At 37.2% G+C, this 21,289-nt stretch overlaps 1 protein-coding gene across 1 annotated transcript in view; it reads right to left on the reverse strand.

Annotated features, from left to right (window-relative positions):
• The window catches only part of FAM193A (family with sequence similarity 193 member A), a 76,938-nt gene that overhangs the window by 19,243 nt on the left and 36,406 nt on the right, over positions 1-21,289 (reverse strand). The window contains exons 4-13 of the mRNA XM_058024073.1: positions 21,041-21,207; positions 20,629-20,796; positions 18,350-18,584; positions 14,969-15,093; positions 10,594-10,738; positions 5,778-5,855; positions 4,096-4,208; positions 3,700-3,942; positions 1,619-1,772; positions 1,333-1,512 (exon numbers count right to left, since the gene is read on the reverse strand). Coding sequence (XP_057880056.1) covers positions 1,333-1,512; positions 1,619-1,772; positions 3,700-3,942; positions 4,096-4,208; positions 5,778-5,855; positions 10,594-10,738; positions 14,969-15,093; positions 18,350-18,584; positions 20,629-20,796; positions 21,041-21,207 — 1,608 coding nt within the window. The remainder of the gene's footprint in view (positions 1-1,332; positions 1,513-1,618; positions 1,773-3,699; positions 3,943-4,095; positions 4,209-5,777; positions 5,856-10,593; positions 10,739-14,968; positions 15,094-18,349; positions 18,585-20,628; positions 20,797-21,040; positions 21,208-21,289) is intronic.

A 21,289-nucleotide genomic window follows, 5' to 3' on the forward strand; every position in this document is an offset into this window, starting at 1 on the left:
AAATATTTCAAACAAACTGAAGAGACTCAAACCCCAATTCTGACGAATTGGGTACTGAAAAGGAATCCAAGAGAAATAGAGGTACTGAGTAAATTAGCAAAACCAAGAGGTAATGCCAAAAAAATCTCAAATTCACATGACATGTATAAGTGAAATTCATCACTTAAATACAACACTACACTACTCAGCTCTGATTAGATCAGACTAAATAAGAATGTCATTAGGAGTTCCTCAGAATCATTCTGAAAATACTCTTACTCCTCAAAGAAAAGAAAAAGGCCAAATCCATCTTTTCATCTTGCATTTTAGTTTGCTTCCCTAAGGCAAGCAGACTTATATAATCTAATTTGATTTTCCACAACAAATACTGAATCTCTTTCATCAGTTTCAAACTAGTCAGAGGTCTCAACCCATGTAATTTTTATGGCATAGGTCAGCAATACATAGAATAAACCCTCGATGTACTTGCTGAAAGAAAATTGGTTTAATACTCTTAATACCTTCAGTGGAAGGTCTTAAAACATCCTAACCAGAGGATAACACTTGCTGGGAGATGATTATTGTCTAAGGTCTCAAAGGTGCACCACTATGCACTCTCTCATGCAATAAGAAGAAATGAAAGTGACAGTCTCTCTCAAAGCAGGGAGCCTGTGTTGTAGCTGCAGGGTAACTTAGATTGAAATCCTTGTGGTTACAGAGACAAATCCATTGGATCCTTTGCTTTGGTGCTCAGTTGTTAAACCAAACACTGCTACTTGCAGAGCAGGTAGTCCAGGTATGGTTCTCTAGGTGGTCTGATGACCTCACAGTCAAGAGCTTCATAATCTCAAGCCATTAAAAACAAATAAACCAAACATCCCAAGACCCATGCTGTTGAAGTCATGCAACGAATGTATATACACAGGGAAAGGCAATCCTCAAATAGAGGATATGACTATCCTCAAATATGAAAGAAATCTGTGTTAACTAAGTACTCATAACATCCACCCCCACCCTAATTAATTTCAAATAACATAACACCAATATTTAGCAAAGACCAGGCTGATCTTCCAAACAGAAATGCCTGTTAGTTTGTTTCTCATTCATACAGGTTGGAATAGACCTTTTCCCCTTTTCCTGAAGCAACTTTTAATATAACTAACATATTTCAAGTTTTGACTAAAAGATTATTTGACATGACAATGTAACAATTAGTTATTTTAGATGTCATACTTACCTACTGACAACTTAATATTTTAAGCTAAAGAATTAATTGACGATGTAAATGTCTTCTCATTCAACAGCCACATTTCAGAAATTAATCTACTACAAGATGCTTTTAGATGTCTGTACCTGCTGACTGGGGTAAGAAGGTGGTGGACTATCCATTTTTGTTTCCTCTTTCCTTAATGCCCTTTTTCCTAGAGACATTTCCTCCTTTTGAGTCCCTGGTGGTTCACCACTGCTCTCCCCATCTGCTTCTTCATCATCTGCTTCTGAGGAACTGCTGCTAGTACTGCTCACCTGAGGAGACTGGACAACATTAACTCATTAACATGGGGACATTAACAAGGACAAGCCTTTCTCCAGTGAGCACATCCAAAAAGCAGAACAAGCTAGGGCACTGCAAATGCTGTACCTCATCTTTCAGGGCCATGTTCTCACCGCTGCCGTTCAGCTCGCTGTGGATTCCGTTCATGTTGGCTACAACCTCTGCATCGTCGTAGTTATTCAGTGGGTAGACATCAGCAAATTTTGCTGATAATGGTGCAACATCATCATCATCACTACCACTGAGGGGAAAAGAGGCTTAGATAAATCCCAGTGCTCAGTTATAGTGAAAGCAGCTAGAATACCAAGATGAAATAAAGTTGAGGGCATCCCTTGTATAAATGTTCCAATTAGGAGTCAATGGATGGTCTTCCAAGTTGTTCAACTGAATTTACTTTTTCAAGCAAGTAAAATCAAACGATTTGCTACATAATCCTACTCAATGTAGCAGTCACATGCCTAAATGACAGACTTAATTGAAAACAGGATTCTCTACTGCTTTTGGGCAAAATATTTTTCAAACACTCTTTTCTGACCAAGAATCTAGGGAATTAATAATTCCAGGATACTGACGACCTTAAATTTGATGAAAAAAGCTTTATGCCAATGTCTTCCTTCATTCAAATTGCTAAGTGGAAAAACCCAGAATATAAAATTTGAGTTTTTCCACATGTGAAATGTCACACCAGTAAAAAGGGAACACTGAACACGTCACAGCAGCTCTTAAATTTCTCAATAGTTTGTAGACAACCTCACATCTGCATGCTTTTCAAAATTAGTTCTAAAATACTTAGTGGAATTTTTTTGCCTAACAGATAGATAGTAATAGGACGTGCACATTTAATTACTCACTCCAGGGAAGTGTTGCAAAGATCAGTTAGTTCATGTTGCTACAATAATCCAAAGCTCTTAAAAGAGCTCTTAAACTGTGCACTTTTATCTTTTGCATACCATAAAATACTCAGCCAAAATTTAATTACATGATGACACCATTAGGCATATTTCAAATGTGCAATGAAGAAACAAAACACAGCAGATAGTATAAGACATAAAATGGCACTTCCCCAAGGAGCAGTGGTATTTCCCTAAAAATAGGCTTCTTACAGTAAATAATACTTGGATTCAACTGAACTAGCTTCTGAAGAGACAAAGTGAACAATTTTTGACATTTCAGCACCAAAATTAGTGAGAGTTTATAGAAATGGCAAAGTAGACACTTAAGAACACAGCAGTTTTCAAGGGCTCCCTGAATAGGTACAGAAACTACAGCTCTGTAATGGAATACTAAACCATTGGTGGCAGTAGATAAATGCTTAGTGAAAACAGAACTTAGTGACTGACAGTGACCACAAACACCCCACACACCTGCACTGTCCTTGTTCATGGAATACACCCTGTGAGCATGGAATACAATGGGAATTTCCTCTGACTGTACCTACAGCAGGTATTTCATTATTTCAGTGTTCCCACCATTTAAGTAACTCAAGTTGGGGTTTTTAAGTATTTCTTTAGAACAGCACGTAACAGAGGAGACTCCTGGTTAGCTGTAGCCATACTGAGTACAAAAGCCAGCCCACCAGGCAGCTTTTACTGTTTGGAATCACGAAGAGGTGGAAGTTACCATTAGGCTAATGTCTCAAATCTCATAAAGACTTGGAGTGGAGTGTAAGAAATTGAGTGGCAGATACTTCTGATAGGGACAACAATTTTTGATGGAAGCCATACAAACACAGGTTCAACAATCCAAAAAGCCATATAATAAAGGCTTTTTTTGGAACCAAAGCAATTCATGTGAATTGATGATCCTTCAAAAAAAGGAATGCCAGTTCCCTTGCTCAGTTTAGGAAAATCTGACATTTAAAGACAATGTTCTAAAGCAGTCAGAATCTGACATCCCTGTAATTGCAAAGCAGGAAAGCATACTACAGAAACTTCTAGCAATAGTGGTAATACGGTATCCTCAGAAATTTTCAGAAACCTGACAGCATCTATTTTAATATATAGATGTTTGCACAGCAAACAGCTGGAGTTGTTGCCAGCTGAATACAGTACCATTATTAAATAATTTTCTGGGGCTAAACTAGCATTACATAATGATAGCCAGCCAATGTCATTTGCCTGCTTAAGTTCAATTCACTATAAAAATTTAAAACAGGAAAAGGAACTTACAAAGTTGGTGCAGAACCATTATCTGCGAGGATGAGTCTGGGATGCTGCTGAATTGTGATAGGTGAGCTGGAACCAGATCCTGAACTTGCTGAAGACATACTGGGTGGGCGGATCTCAGATAAATAATCCGGAGCAGAATCGATTTGTAGTGGTAACTGGTTAATGTGGATGTCATCCGTTATGGGAGAATCCATGATGCCACACGTTAAAATGTGTGAAAGGCTGCAGTCATCGCAAGTACATCTGCTCAAAAATTAAATTACAGATTTTTATGATCTTGTTTAACTAGCATTTATTCAAAGTAACCATATTCTTTGTTCCAATAATGTATTTCTTTTTTCCTTGACCAGGAAAGTAATGATTTATTATGATTTCATAGCAAAAACATCAGCTCACCTTCTTCTATAATTACAGTTGGGACAGTCAGGCATGCTCAAACGTGATGACAGCATGTGTCTCATTGTGTCTGTGAAGTTGTTCTCCCCAGATAGTGCTTTCTTGTTATTAAGCTGAAGTAAATGGTAAAAGTAATGTTTTAGTAGTGCAAGTCTTCCCGTTAAAAACTCAATGGCACATAATGACAAGTCACATAACCAAAAAGGGTTCTTCGGGCATAATAATTGAAAAGCAGAATAATTCAGAATAATTCCATGAAGGTGATGTTTTGATCACAAAAAGGAAGTTCAAAGTTACAAATGACAAACATTTGGCATCAATACTCTTCAAATAAAGTCTGTTTCTAGTATGAAATAGGAAAGCGGACAAGTCTGTCTCCCTGACGGATTCATAGGTACATCTTGCACTGTATTTCTGCTGATGCATTCTGAACTTGAGCAGTTTTTGTCTTGTTTCATGATATGCACAAAAGGACACTGCTGACAAATGGGGAAAGCAAACTGACCCTTAACTTGCAAATAAAAAAAAATTTAGGACTAATTTGTTAGCTACAATGGTATGGAGTCAAGAGTAGCTGCCCAAAACAGGACTTGACTGCATTAGTAAAAAAATACAATCCAAATAATCTCCACCTGGCAGAGGCCTAATCCTGAAAACACCTAATTTCATTAGATACCTACAAGCCTTAGGTTAAACAAGGATGTGCCTAAGCTCCCACTTCTATAGATGCCCAGACCTGATCCTTACCTAAGCAGCCATGGTCTTACAGCTCACTTAAGGCCAATTAGGATCAAGGAAAAAGAGGATTCTTCCTCAAGTCCTCTGAGGAGACCTGCATACCAGATGTTCTGAATACATGGTTAACACAGGCTTAGGTTCCTTATAGGAAAAAGTACTTACTGATGACTGCTTTGAGACATTGCCAATTTAAGCTTAAGTTTAAGTTTATTAAAATGTACTATCATACTCTCTCTGGCTCATGACTAGCGTTTCTTTCTGCATACTGGCACAGGAACGGAGAGGTTCTCCATCCAGAGTTGACTCTAGCCGAAGCCCACTGTACTCTTATGGAAAGCATGATGCACACTTGAACACTTCTAGGCTGCAGAAGAGAGCACTGAGTCTTAAACAGCAGTTTTAGAATAAGGTAGAAACTTCTACTGGCCCCTCTCTGGTTACAGCTTGAAAAAAGGAAGACAGTTCTGCTCAGCCCTTTCCCCAAGAAACAACTGCAGGAGCTATCTCTGGAGTCTCAACAGGTGGAATTACCTGCCCCGACACTGAGGCTCACACTCCTGCACACACATAGGCATTTGTTAAACTCTTGAGCACAATATTCCCTACCATGTACATCAAGACACTCAATGTATTGGCTGGTTTTGGATCCCACTCTACGGCAACAAAAATTCCACTTTTTTTTTGTACAAAAATTTTAAACACTTGGCATTCAGTCCTAAGACTACAGTGTTTATGTTTTACCTTGCAGTAACTGAGATTACAGACCTTTACGTGCTCTTCTTGGTTCTCACTTCTCTGCATTTTAACTGAGCAAATTTCATGCCTGGCATAGTTGCAGAATTAGATTGCATAGAACTAGTACAACATACTACACTCATGTTTGCATCTTGCAAATATATGTGCAGCATAAGTATAACTTAGAAGGGTATGGAAAAAAATCCTACCTGCTCTTCAATAAAACGCCTCTGTTTAAAAAATTCCCAGTCTTCCTTTAGCATGCGTTGTTTTGTTTTCATTGCCATCTAAAACAGAATTTAAGAAAAACTCATTGATTTAACAATACAAAACCTACTTTGATGTCATTGGCCTGTTTCATTAAACCTAGCTTACCTATATTACTCTGCAAGTACTTACACTTAGTCAATATGAAATGTGTTTTGCTAATTTGCTAATAATTTGAGTCACCAAAACAAAAGATTTTCTATTTATTTATATGATTTTTCACTTGTATTTTCCACTCACACTTATCCACTCTTACTCCTTATGTTAATATTCCTTTTCATTAAATAGTTTCATAATATTTTTGATAAACAGTGATTTTTATTAAATACTCAACATTTCAGATTCATTGCAATCTGTTAAAATCTAGAGATAATGGATTTACAGCAAGGCCCAGTGCAGGCTCAAGTGTAAACCCTGAAGTACCACATGTGGAACTAATCAGCCAAAGAGTCAAAGAATCAAAAGTAGTGACCTAGACTAACACTATTTAATCATCAAAGTTTTTCATGCCCCTTGATTTATCTAAGGCTGGAAAAATTGCTTGTCTCTCAAATCATATAAACCTAAATGAACACAAGAGTCTGTAACTTTTTGTACACAAATGCTATTTTACTGATTTAGTAAATAAATTGATTCTGAGGGAACACAAAAGCTTTCATGAACTCTAACACAACAAAATGCAAGAACAAAACTCCTCCTGTTGTACCTTACAACATTCTAATATCATTACTTCATCAGTGAGGAAAAACAACTACCTGGGTTATCTTTTAATAGATATTTTTAAAAATTTACCTAATAATCATCATCATAATCTATCACCTTATAGAATATAAGAGATTGCTTCATAAAATAGGTTAGTGAGCCAAAGACCACTGGGTTACACCACTACCAACATTCTTTTTATCTTCAAAAGCATGCCTCCAGAAATTAATACTTGATAAAAAGTTTAAAGTCCCACTACATTAAGCTAAGTACATTATTGCTATTATCATTATTTACTTAGGAAGATAAAATTTTAAGCTGGGGATCTGAAGCAGTATTAAGTGGAAAAAATCTGCCTAATTAATTTCTGAAACTATCAGCATCATATTTTAATTACTACTGTGGATTTGGATTTCCTTTACTCCAGTGAGATAACATTAACACCAAAAAATGAGTTTACCATTTATAAAAATTAGAAAAAAAAAAAAAAAAAAAGACACCTATGAAATATTCTTAAATCACTCATACCATTTCTCAGACACACTAAAAGGTACTGCAGAGCCTATGGCAAGCAACATCAGGAACTTCATCCTAGATGAACTATCAGCCCCTGAGAACCCTTGAGCTATATTTAAGGCCAGCAGCTCTCACTGGTTTGGGTGCCCCCACCATCAAAGTCAGCCTGCATTCACTACACTTTGTAAGAGAAGACTTTTAATGCCACAGAATGACATTTAAAACAGCCAGTGCATTAACTGGGAGCTGCCACTCAAGCCTGCCCAGAAACTGTCACAGCAAACAGCACAGGGCAAGGCCTGGTACCTGAGCATTAATGGGAACAGGAGCTGACCCTCAAGTGTTCCTACTTCCACCTTTGCAGCCTTGCCAATACTCCATGTCTACAAGTATCTTAAGTTATTGATTCCATAAATAATAGAAACCCACTTCTCTTCCTCCTTTCTTTTCCCCAGTGAATATTTATTTCACCAGAGCAAAGCAGATGCAATACAAACCACATGACTCATGCCCAAGAACTCTGCTAGGGAGTGAGAGATAAATTCAAATGCCATCAGAAGAAAAAATTTACACTTCAGTCTTGTACATCTGGACTGAATATGAATAACACTGCCCAATGGAGAAGAGAGGGTCACTACCACCCTCTTGCTTCCTCCCTACTTATTTGAGGCTAAAAAGTATTTGAGCTCCATCAGACAAGCAAGACAGACATGTGAATAAGTATTCTTCCATTCTGAAATGGATTTAATCAAGAAATGAAACCAGCAGCCTGGTCAGAACAGAAACATAACATTAAATCATCTGTGAAAACTCTGACGTCCATACATATATCACAGGATGCTTGTTTCTCCCAAATTTTGAAGTCTGCACCAAATGTAAATCGCACATTTGATCTTCCCAAATTTCATGTGTGAACCTATTTTCCTAGACTATTTCATAAAAAATAACAAAAATAATTCCTCCCATCACAAACTCTCAGCACACAAAAATAATGATTGCTTCAATTATCTATACAGCCACCATAACGACAAAAACTAATTTATGTCCATATTATTTTGTCTATTAAGTTGACTAGGACTTAAAAAAAATAATCATACATTAATTTGGAGAGACAAATAAGAAGCTCTGCCTGGGCAAAAGCATTCCAGTTAAAAAACAAGTAAGAAAGGAAATAAAAAAAGGAAATCTTTCAGCATGAAGCACATATGACTGTCTAGCCATTACTTGCTGAAATAACCCAGGACCTCCTAGGTAAACGTAATCTAAGTTTGGTAAGGAAATCAGAATCTGGATGTACAGGTTGCATATACTTAAAACTCTCCTGTACTCAAGATACGCCAAAGTTTTTCCAAAGATGTAGCATATGATTATTACAGGCACTGATAAAGATGATTGCTTATTCTAAACTTCATCACAGCATACACACATGGCCCAGTGTATTCAGTTATATCTGTGCATGGCACAACTATCTTACAGAGTCTTAAACAATTAATATTTGTACTGCTTGCAAGAGCTAATCTCTTTTTTTTTTACCAACAAGTAACATAACATACTATAGTAGAGGGTCCATCAATTATCTTTGCTGCTGGACTCCTCTGGGTACAGTTCCACAATGCATAAGTGAGAACCATTCTTAAATCTCCTTTCCTTTTTAACTTTTCAAACACTACCAAGAAAACCTCACAAGTTTGTTGAGCCAATAAGCAAGCAACTAATGAACATGCATTCACTATTAAGTGAATGATTCACAGTTTCTGTAGCAGCTGGGCTTTCTGATTTCTACCTTGTGGACAAAAATATCACTGCAAATTCAGGTATGATGGTTATACTGAATAATGTATTTTTGATCAAGAGTATAACCACAGGTTATCACCAGCACAGGGCTTAAGGACAGCACAGGACTGTGAAAATGCTTTTTCCTACAAATAAATAGCAACATAAATATGACTAAATAGCAATATAAATATGACTATCTTCTTTAAAATTTGAGGGTTTAAGTTTTACTGTCGCTTCTCCTACACACCCCCCACACATCGTTGCAGGTACTTTTGGTCATTAGGAAATAAGTCATCACATTAAATTCCCCAGCTGGGAGAAGAGTGTCTGTCTGCATAGGATACAGGCATCACTGAGCAAACTTAAAAAATGCTACAAGACAGGACTTGTGGCAGCAGCATGGTCACTTGATAAAAAGAAACACAGAAAAGTCAGTTAAGAGCGGACCAAGTGGTACAGGACAACCAGTCAGAAACCAAATATGAATGTAACTCTACAGAAATGCCATTTAGAAAAATAGCTGAATGATGGCAGTGAAGTGGGGTCCTTTCTTACTAAAGAGGCAATATCAGACAGCCATGACACCCTGACACCATGGGAAAGATGACTTCTAATAGCATAAAATGTGAGATGATGACATTTTACTGGGCTGCAGTCAAATGTTTAGATGCACAAAAGCAGCCAGACCAAGAGAAAACTTTTTAACTCAAAGCTCACAGATGCAGTCCCCAAATATAGAGTGAACTCTAAAAATAAAATTAGTTATATCCTGTCTCCATCGATAAGGCACTGAAATTAATGGCAGAAGTTCACTTAAATCTTCAACACAGGGAACAACTTCTGAAGGACATTTACAGTGCATCATAAGACTTAACTATGGTTGTCATCTATAGAAGCAACACAGTATTACTGAATCTCAAATTAGTTCTCCACATTCCCACTGTTCATAAAACCTCAAAATAGAAAAAAGATTCTAGAATTCATAGAATTCACTATCTTCAGTTATATTTCCAAGACATTTTTTCTTCTAGAACACTCAGGATTGAACTAAGCAGATATTCACTTTTCCTGAGGTGTTTAAAAAAATTAATTATTTTGAGCATGAGGCAAAAGCCACAGGAGAAATTTTTGAAGAGTATAAACAACCACTTGCAAAGTAAACAGCTATTTTTCTGAAAATTAAGCTCTTAGCAACCTAGGAGTCAGCACAATGACATGATTATTCTCTGAAATGTAGCACAAATTCAGAAGAATAAGCTATCAGACCACATACTTGATTAAAGGACTGCTTCAGAAGTCTCAAATATTTATGCCTTGAGACAAACTGGAGTTTCCATTTTGACAACTGTACAATGATCACCATGACACTATGAAACATAGAGTAATTTTTAAAATCTACCTCTTCCTCTGGATTTCATTTAATGCGCTTATTATTTTGAAAGCTTAGGGGGTTTTGTGGAACAGGTTATTTTATTTCCTATGGCTCATTTACTGGCTAACATATTTATAAAATGCTCACAGACCATCTCTAAACAAGAACACAACAGTCTGCTTCAACAATTTGAATATGTCATTTTACAATCACCACTAAGTATTTTAAGTTCATGCTTTTCTATTGTGAATGACTTACATGAATGAAAAAAGTTACATTTTGTTGCTTCAAAGTCCTAGATAAAAATACCCGAGCAATTATTCTTCACTGAAGGCACAGTCCTGCATGGACTGCTCCCTACATAATCTTGAGACTTTTTGTATGACTCTTACCTGTTCATCAACATAATCATCTATTCTTTTCTGGCATTCAAGCCATGCTTCAGCAACTTGGCCCATTTCCTGTTCCAGTTGATGATACCTTTGTAGCAAGGTACTGTACATATCTTCACTGCAGGAATCGTGGGTTGTTCCAAGCCTGAAAGTTCAAACAGCACTTGTTACACAAGAGACATTTCACTGAAGAATCACACTTTTAAGATCTGCCAGCCAAAAACAATGTTGTGAAAATGTGATTGTTGACACACCTAGGCCCACAGAGTTGCTTGCATCCCAAAAATTGAGTATTTTTAGTAGTTTTTCAAAAAATATCCAAACCCTGCTTATTCCAATCTTCTGTAACCAACAATAGCAAGAATGTGGGAAGTGCCACATTGCTAGAGCCTCTCTCCCATGAGCAACCAGATGACAAACCTATTTGTTCAAATTTGGTTGCTTGATATATTTATCCTTCCAAATTCTATGGGCTAAATATACATGTTGACTATCCACTGCAGAACTACATAATAAAAATAAAGCCAGAAGCTTGTTAGGCAGAACTCTCATGACCAATGCTAAAAAGAATACCAGATGAGTTGGAGTTCCAGGTGGGAAATGTGCTGTAGAATGAGGCAAGTGAGATACAAGCAGTTATCTACTACCACTTGAGCAGCATGGGATACACAACGTGGGGATGCCACTCACTGCTGACTGTGTCTGTGAGGAGCCCCAGAAATAGGAGACACACTTACCTCCCTTCCTGCTGCTGCATTTTGCACAGCATAATGTTTCTTACGCAAATATACCAACTCCCAATACACTGACTTGACAAATAATAAAAGACAAAATTCTACTCAATAACATGTGTTTAAACCACACTGAATTGTAATGTCAAGTGACATAAATAAACCGAAGCTTTACAACATTTTTTTACTCAGTAATTAAACAGAAGCTGTGTGATAATTAATTAGTCACAGAGGTTGTGTAGCAATCAAAGCCAGTAGCAAAAAAACCAAAATTGAAGCAACACAAAATGTGATATTTAAGCCCAGCTCCAGCATTTCAGGGAGGTTGTAGATTTTCATTGCAATAGGATGTCAACCCAACCTCAGAACCACACAGTCCTGCTGTCACCTGGCAAAGAACTAATCCCTTAACTTGGCAATTAAGCATAACAGAGAGCTGAGCAAACAGACAACTCAGTAAGCACCAAGTTACAGCTGATAGTGTGAATTTGCTAATAAATTCAAATTTGTTTTGTTGTTTTTGCCCAGAACCTACAACACAACCACTTAAGAAGGGTGCACAAGCAACTCTGCACATTAAAACCTGGGCTGTCCATGGGTTGAAGAGCACAAAAAGAAGTTTCAGTGGATACAGTGTCTTCATGCTATAACACTTCCTTACTATTAGTACAAACACTGTCAACTCCTGTTATGAGACCACAATTTGCTACTTTTTTTTGGAACCTTTGTTTCTACTATTATGTAATTATGTGAAAATCAGATCCCTACTATATGAAATTCAGTAATTTGTTATCATTACTGCTCCTGACTAGTACTACTCTTTCACACAGCAGCTGTACATGAAATAATTTTAAAATATGCTCAAGTTAGAAGAAAAAGAACTCAATTAAAAAAATTTGTAGTAGCAATGCAATAGCATTTACACTTTAATTTTTTATTGTGACTCTGAGTAAAGGTAACATGATCCTAGTAAACACACTTTCACCCCCAAGGCAAGTAACAATTTAGTTAACATTTCAGTACTCTTAACAGAGGCGCAATAAGTTCCTCAACTGCAGTAAAAACAAAGGTAATAAAAAGGATAACACATACATAAAATTTAACAAGAATTGCTCACTTCAAAGTAACTGAGACTTTCAAGCCATACCTGTTGACAAACTGTATGCCTACATATTTTGATCAGGAACACAATTTTTTTGGACAATGGCATTTAACCAAAGCTCTGCAAATATCCTCGCCACTGTCCCATCTCATGCCGGAAAAGCAAAGGGGACAGAGAAGCCCCAGACACTGGTCACTTCATTGGCCACCACATCCCAATAAAGCAGTGTGGTGAATTCAGAGGGCACATCAGAGGCTGCATGTAATCAGAGGCACCTTAACCCAATCAATATTATTTAACCTCTAAGAAACTCTTCATATTGACACCTTTATCACTCACCTTTGGAAGAACTGGATTTCCTCAAACACTCATTATGAAAATACATCCTTATGAGCTGCTGTGTCTGACCCAGAAGCCCTGCTGAATAATTAACTCTTGCCAAGCCATGGCCAGCCCTTACAGCTGGTCTGCAGACTGTGCAGCTGAGCTGCCTCCTAACAAGCCACAGATGTAGCCAAACAAGACACAACACATGAAAACCCAGGTAGTTTACCCCAGCAGATGTCCCCTGTCAGCTGTGCAATACTGACACAGCTGATCTTTTATCAGCTAAGGAAACTCCATCCCCACAGAGCTGCTGTTCAAACCTCACTATGTGAACACCTTTTCTAGTCTGACATCTGATAAGCATCCTTGGAACTAACCATGGAACACCAACTACATATTTTGAAAAAGTCAGTTATACAAAAAATTTAGTGATTTAAGCAAAGCATGAAAGAAAGGACGAACACCCAAAATCTAAGCGAAGCTGAGATGTCAAAATGCCATTTCACATTTCTCTTCAGAAAAAGAAAATAATGAGGCCAATGCTCTTTGTAAAGCAACTCTGGCAATACTTTCTCTAATGCATATAAGTGATTCTCTGTTCACCAAATGTCCAGAGGACTAGGCTGATCCCTGCTTTTCCATGTGAGGCTTCTGTGATGGAACATTTCTCCACTCATTTCCAATGGAAGGAAGAAACATATCCTTCCCAGAGAAATCTAATTCTGTCACTTCAAGATACAGAGAACTCAACAATAAAATCCTGAGAGACCATGAACACAAACAGAATCTATGTTTATCAAAGAAAAACAAGACAGACACTAAATAACCTAGAAATGGGAAGCTTGTGCTGAACCTTTCCTGTCAAAAAATTATTCATGTCAACCAAACTAGGCAAAACCATAAGTTCAAGGACCTAGAAAACACAAAGGCATTGGAAAACAAAGTCCTGCAGGAAGAGATTCTGATTTCATCATATTTGTAAGCTTTGAAGACGGCTGTCACCACAGTGACAGCAGAAACACAACTTCTGACTTAAAGTCAGTTGCTCTGACTTTAACTGCAGGTAGCACAGAACAAGTACAGGAAACGAAAAATGCTTCTGTTAAGAAATAACCATAAAGCTCACTAAGAGCATTCTCAGCTCTGCAGATAAAGGCAATACAAATACTTTTATATAGTTAGGACTGCTGGAGTAAAGAGGTACAGAGAGATCTTGTCAAAAAGCATGGATATGATGAAGGATAGTCACAGAAAAAGAAGGCACAGATCATTGGAAAAATACACAATTAACATGCTGCTGAACACAGCAACAAAATCAGCTGTTGGGGGCAGGGAGATAAAGGCTTTCAATATCAACCCAGTTCCATCTAAACAAATCAGGTAACTTATGAGGGACCTTAGACTTCTTGCTGAGCCTGGCAACAATTCAGTTTTTTTGTCTCTTCTTTTTTCCTTTCTGGTATCTACTAGCAAAAGAAGGACTCAAAAGAAATTTTTTTCTTCACTGTGTACAACATCTCTTGTAGCAGAATTAGTCAAACTGCTCTTGCACCATGGAAAATTACCCAAGACAAGACATGATGTACACAGATCAAATATGTGTCCTCATCCCAGACAAGACTGAGAGGTCAACATGAACCACCCATGACTGTATGTTAAAAATGTTCAGACTTAGGGTAAAGAAAATTTTTATTAATACCTCTTTCCTAGAAAACCCAAACACTTTGGCAGTACACAAATTACAATAAGAGCAACCCTACTAAGAAAATACACAATTTAATGCCTCAGGAGCTTTAAAGCATGAGACCTACAAGCATACAGCAAGGGGATTTCTCCAGTGAGAAGATGCTTAAAATTCCAAATTCAGTTCTGTGCACTATGGGAAGCAGAAGGTAATGAGGCTTTAATTTGCTTGTAGAGCTGTAGAAACAGCAGCAATGCCTGATAACTGAAAACAGTACTACTCAGTCATACCATCAGTATTTACACAGGATGCTGTCATTTTACTGGGTAACCTACAACTAAGCAAATTAGGGTTGTAATTCTTCTGACAAGCAAGTTATGACAGCAGCCTGATCAATCAACACTCTTTTCAAGAGAGATCCACAAAGATTTTTACCAATTCAATTGCAGCAGCATATTTTTTTTAATGCTGTGGTTGCAAACATGGGTTTTCATCGCTTTTTGAAACCACAAAAGAGAAGTTAAACTCTACCTTAGCTGTGACACCAGCGTTGGCAAGCTATTCTGCAGGAGTGGCTCAGAAAATACCAAATTTTCAAACAGGTGCTTGTTGTGCAATTCCCATGTCACCTGAAATTTCTTCAAATGTTCATTTTCCTATAATGATAAAACAATCAGAAATAAACCAGGTTTAAGGAAAAAAAAACAAAATTCAGTACAAGGCAAGATTTTTTCAAAAAGTCTAATTTCCAACCTACAGGCTGTATGAACCAGCTCAGATCTTATGCAGTTTTAAAACCCAAACCCTCAGAACTGAAGCAATTTTTAATTACTTAAATAACCATAGCATCATTCTTTCTAAATTGTCATGAATTTAAGGAAAAAAAATTTAAAAAAAAATCAGTCTACATTATTCAAAGTTCTCTTTCATCTCTGCACCAAAAGATGCATTTTATGATCTGAACCCATAATTCTCAGACAATCGTCCAATTATGATTATTTTTCAGTTTTTTGAACTTATCTAGTAAGAGACATATACAATGTGAACTTAGAATCTTTATTCAAAACTGACATAAAATCAAATAAACAGTTCTCCTCACCTACAGGTTAAAGAATGAAGTTCTCTAAACAGAAGAGACCAACAGCTTACTTCTCCAGTAAGCAGAATATTCTTGTGTTTCAAGTTATTTAACATATAATTGTATGCAATTTCAAGAGGTAAACCTTAAAATTATTATCATTAAAACACAAGAATTCAAAACATGTATAATATACATTTCAAGGCATCAAGTTTTCCTACATATAGCCAGCATTATGCAGGTTTTCTATACCAGGACTCAATCACACAGCAGAATTAAATGCAAGCATTTTGGTTCTCAGGTCAGCAAGTAGGCCTTAAGTACTACAACCCCAAGCACCCAGAAGCACCATTATACTCTGGAATTTTAAAGTTTTTTTAATAGCAGTGGGTCAAAAAATAAACCAACCAAACATATTTATATCAACCAAACATATTTATATCTTGAAGACAAGACTACCAGCATTAAAAAAAACCAATTAAGTTCAAAGTATTATTATTAAGAAGGGTGAGTGGTGAGGTTTTATGAGTTGCACAAGACACATGCACTTTTTCATTTTGAGTATTATGTCTTCAAAATATTTTAAATTTTTATAAAATGCTAATAATTTCTCAAGGTTCATTGAGGCTGACTTCTCAAGGAATTTCCATATATGCTGTGAACTAAGCAATAAACACTTATCTACAAACTCCTGTGTACCAGTTTGTGCAGATTGTAGTATTTCTCACAAAGAAACATCAGCAAAGTTTTCTTCTCTAGTCTGTATGCTGTGTACTTGAAGGCCCTTCTGTACTGACCAGCGTCCTTGCAAATTGTGGTCAGTATAATCTGACATTCCCTGCATTGTTGGGGCACAAAGCTTTAGGTCCTGCTATTGAAGTTAGATGAATTCCTTTGAGAGGCAGGACAACTATTCACAATTTCATCGAGAAATCAGTTTCTCACAGGTGGAGGTTCAAGGCATTAGCTGCCTTTATACAGTACACTACATGCAAAGCTTTCATCCTTAAAAGGAAGGCAGCACCAAGTTTAGAGATCTTGGCTGCCTGTTATGTATTTTAGCTGAAAAGATTCCTTTTTCCATAGTGTACTGGTATCTTCAGAAGAAATATCCATGTACACTGAAAAAACTAGTGACCCTACAACCTGTACTGCAAGCTGTGACATACTACTCAATTTAACAAATAGGTTATTTAATAAAGCTAAAAAATGTATGACAAGAGACAGTATCCTACACTCTCACATTTCAGTTTCTCAAGGCCATAGCTCAGTAAAAAGTTGTTTGCAGTACTGACTGGGCTACAGAAGGAAAAAGACAAGAAAATCTGGCATAGTTTCTCTTTTCTTATGCTTCATTCTTTAAAAGAGAAGAATTTTATTTTACTTTAAATTTTGTCAGGAAAGGGGTTGACTAGGGAGTTCAAGCATCTTCTGTTTTCTCATGGCTATGATTTCCATCTCCCATACCTACTGGCTTTCATAACTACTAGTTCACAGTAATTGCCAGGAAAAAGGTATACAGTGGTTATTTTCTGATCAGCTGTGTAATTCTGGCATTAAAGGGTTCATTATTGGCAGAGCCACTTTGAGAAAGCTGAGGTGCACTGCAAACCATTTGCTTTACAGCTGAACCAGCTGCAATGCAAACCAACCTCAAGAGCAACCTTCTCTCAAGCACTTTGTTAGAAAATTATTGACTGTTAAAAGCAGCCAATAAACAGGAGATAGCAGTGACCTCATGTCTGTATCTAAGTGATAAAGCTGAGAAAGATAATAGACAACAGCAAATACAGAGCATAGACAACAAAAAACGCATCAGATATGATCAAGTTTCTTAGAAGAAACATCTTCCTGCTTTGCCAATTTAATTTTATTGACAGCCCTACTTCAGTAATGAACCTCTGCTTCCTCTCCACTTTATATCCTCACCTGAGGCCACCATAGTGTATGTCCCATCTGTTTTTTCCTCTCTTTACCCATCCAGACAGTCAATTTCACCTAACTGGCAATAAAATCCAAATTCCCCCTTTTTTTTAATCCTTGCACAAAGCTTACACAAGAAAGGGATGGGCAGGACGACGACATTAACATAGGATGCACAAGAAAGGATTATTAACAAAACAGGATTAATAACCTTCTAAGACCTTAAACAAATAGAATTACAGAATATGCTTATGGTATTACTCACCCAATGGACAGTTACTCAAGAAGACATTTTTAAGGCTACTGCCTATTTTATAGCCAAAAATGTAATCCTAAGTCCAACATCACAATCAGTTGGCAAAGAAAGCATTAAAGGTAGAACCTTAGAAATAATAAATTACATAGCAGATTAAGGCTGAGGCAACACAATGTCTTCAAGTAGCCATCCTAGACTGTGAATGAAAAGTTGAAAAGTTTTCACTCAAAATCCAGGCTGGCTACTTGAAGAGATTGTGTTGCCTCAGAATATATGGAAACAATTTAAGTTAGTGCTACACACAGAAGTTGGGGTCACTTAATCATGGTTGTGAAGCTACCATTAAAGATTACAGTTTTCCACATTAGGATATCTAATATTTTGTACATCTGCTTAAAGATCTGTTTCAGAGTAAGTGCCACAAACAACATCCTACCTTTTTCTTTATGAACAAAAAAAAATTACATCAAGTCTGTATATATAAAAGATATAAGAGATGCCTACTTCACACTTCTGAATATTTAACTGCATTTTCAGAATCTCCCTGTCTCTAATGATGAACACAACCACAGAAGACACCTGAAAGAGCCCAGAAATAACTCTGCTAGCATCAGCCCTGGCAAGCAGGAGCACAAAGCTGTTTTTTCAGTCTTACCAGAGTAACCAGGAAGGCGCTGATTGTACAGGCTGCCTGGCAGAGTGCACTGTACTCCTCAAGCAGGAGGGAGATGAACTGCTGGGCCTGGGGGGGCCCCTCTGTGGCTAAGGTCGATGCAACCTTGGATCCCAGGGACAGGTGTCTGAGCAGGCGAACCTTCATCTCCAGCACGTATTCCCGAGCCTGCTGCTCCAACCGTTGGTAAAGCTGGTATGGATCTCTTTCACAAAGCCTTTAGTTTTACAATATTTGTGACAGAAAAGAAAAAAAAAAGAGCATGTAATCAAAAGCTTTCATTTTCCTAGCAGTATTTACCAGTTACCATTATCATCATAAAAAATAACCTCGGTGGCTCAGGTTTAGAGAACTACCTTAAATCTCAGAGAACACAGTCCAGTCCCCTACTTGTACACATATGGGACTGAGCTCCTGTGTACCTTAAGGAATAGGATGCCTGCACACCTGAGGAGTAAAATTATTTAGGATTTAAAATTTCACTTCAACTTGTGAGCTCAAAATCTTAACTCCATTTGCATCCAACCCTGCAGGCACCCAGACTATTCAGATAAGCTTCTTCACCATTTCTCCATGATGCTCTTAACATGTGACAAATTAGTGCCTACAGAAGAAAACTGAACATGATGGCTGCTTTGAACCACTTTAAATAATCCAATTTCACTCTAAATTTCTGTGCATGGAGTTTAAGCATGCACAGAATGCTCTGGGTTTTTTAAAGCACAGGGAGAAATGAATGGGGTAAGTACTTAAGAGTTAGATGAATAGAAGTCTGCAGCTATCTAATCCATGCTTTTCCCTCAGCACTCACAAAACAGTTCTATCATACTGCCATCAAGTATTCCAACAAACAATAGGAACATTAGCTGACACCACTACTTATTCCAACAAAAACAACCAGACACTCCATTTTTTGCCAGCTGTGTCTAACAAGAGCCAAGCATGGAAATGGGAATTTCTGCCTTTTAAACAGAGTTACTCAACCACAGCATGGTCTTCTGCATCCTACCTAAATGGAAGGTATTTTAAAAATGCATTCAATACCTACATTGACCAGCTTTGTAAAAAAATTCTGCATGATACTAGCACTAGAGACTGAACACACTGGTGCCTGCCCAAACTGTATCCTTTTTTATTTTTCACCTTATAGACCATAAGAAACTCAAGTGAAAAATAATCCAACTGGCACTTAAGGATTGCTTCTTTGAAATCCTGTTTCTGTCTTTGTATTGTTAATAATCTCTCTCAAAAGTGAAAAACAGTTCTAAGTAATGAAAGCTACTGAGCACGTAAGCAAGTTACACAGTATTATGTTCTGATTTCCAAAATTTTTCCATTAAGGAGATGCATAACATCAATAACCACTTCAGCTGTGATTCAGTTTTAATTACCAACACACTATGCAACATTTAAACATCTTTGATTTCCAAGCCTATATTGCATGTTTTAAACACTTGAATAAACGAAGTGTGACTAATAGGGAGGGACATTATATTGCTCTGCTTGTACACAACTCATGTATGAAACCAAACAGATTTTATATAAACAAAGTGCAATATGCTTATTTAATTATCTACTAAAGCCAGTTCAGGTGTACAGTCATATTAAGAGCAGTGCTAGATGAACTTCTCTTTCAAATGTGTCTTTACCTCATCAGAATTTAGGTTTAACTAGAAATTGAGAACTACAGCTCAGGCGAGACTGCTCAGATCTCAGTATATTAAACATATATGGAACCAAGGAGAACAAAAACTCCTTGACCACACATGGAGTTAGAGAGAAACTGAGATGATCCTACTGGAGCCCTTCAGGGTTTTCCCCACTATTCCAAAAAGTAGAAAGCTCTCCACTGAGGATCTCATTAAGCCCATTTTCACTTCAACACCTTAAAAAGCTACAATTATGACTTCTAAAGTAAGAATGAAATTTGAATCTGCCTCATCTAGTGATCAGTGTCCAATCTAACTTTTCTTTATTTTTATAAAATTTCTTCCAGGTATTACAATCACAGTATGGTACAACACTAACTACTACTAATTCAGGCTAGTTCCACAAGGTAAGATTTTCACATGGGGCAATTCAAACTTAACAGTGTCTTATGAATAAGGCCTTTTGAAGAACAACATTCTGGGACCATTTCATAATTATGCATTTACATTCTTATTGCAGACAGTATATGAATTTAATAGCTTCCCATGCATTCAAACTAGTATTGAAAAATCCTGAATAAAATAGAATGAATCCTCTTTGAAGTATTATACCTATCCACCAGCTCTTTCATTCCTTCTTTATCTGGTACCAACGATTGGTCCTGGTCATCTGCCAGAGGGGTCCCAGCTTGACGATAAATACACCGGACCATGTATCTTACTTCAGACCAGTAATTCTGTAGCTGCTGAGGTTCACGTTCAGGCTCTGCTGAATTTTCTCTGCATTTGAAGACAAAAATAATTACCCTCTGTTTGTATGCATCACTTAAGTGTTTTGATTCCTACTATTCCCAAAAACAAAAAGTACATCTGAAAATGCCTAGAATAAAGTATGAAACTGGGTGAATACTGACATCCAGAAATTACTGTTTCAAGAGTTTAAGCACACACCTACAAACAAGCTACAACACTGCCAAAGTCTGACTACAACCTCTGTGCTGCTGAGGATGAGTTCAGCTCTTACCTGCGTTCATTACAGGCCTCACAGTTGCATGCTATGTCTGAAGGAGAGGAATTGCTAAGATCTGCAGCAGGCACTGTCTGTGCACCAACAGTTATTCTTCCTCCTCCTACAGACTCCTGCTGTGATCCACTGTTTCCAAGAGGCATGTGCAAAAGGAAATCTTGGCTCTGAAAAACAAAAAGAATAACCCAAACAGTTTGTAAGGTCTGAAATGATATTAGGTAGACAAATATTTAAGTGGCAATTGTT

The sequence above is a fragment of the Melospiza georgiana genome, chromosome 5 (assembly GCF_028018845.1).
Source record: "Melospiza georgiana isolate bMelGeo1 chromosome 5, bMelGeo1.pri, whole genome shotgun sequence".
NCBI lineage: Eukaryota > Metazoa > Chordata > Aves > Passeriformes > Passerellidae > Melospiza > Melospiza georgiana.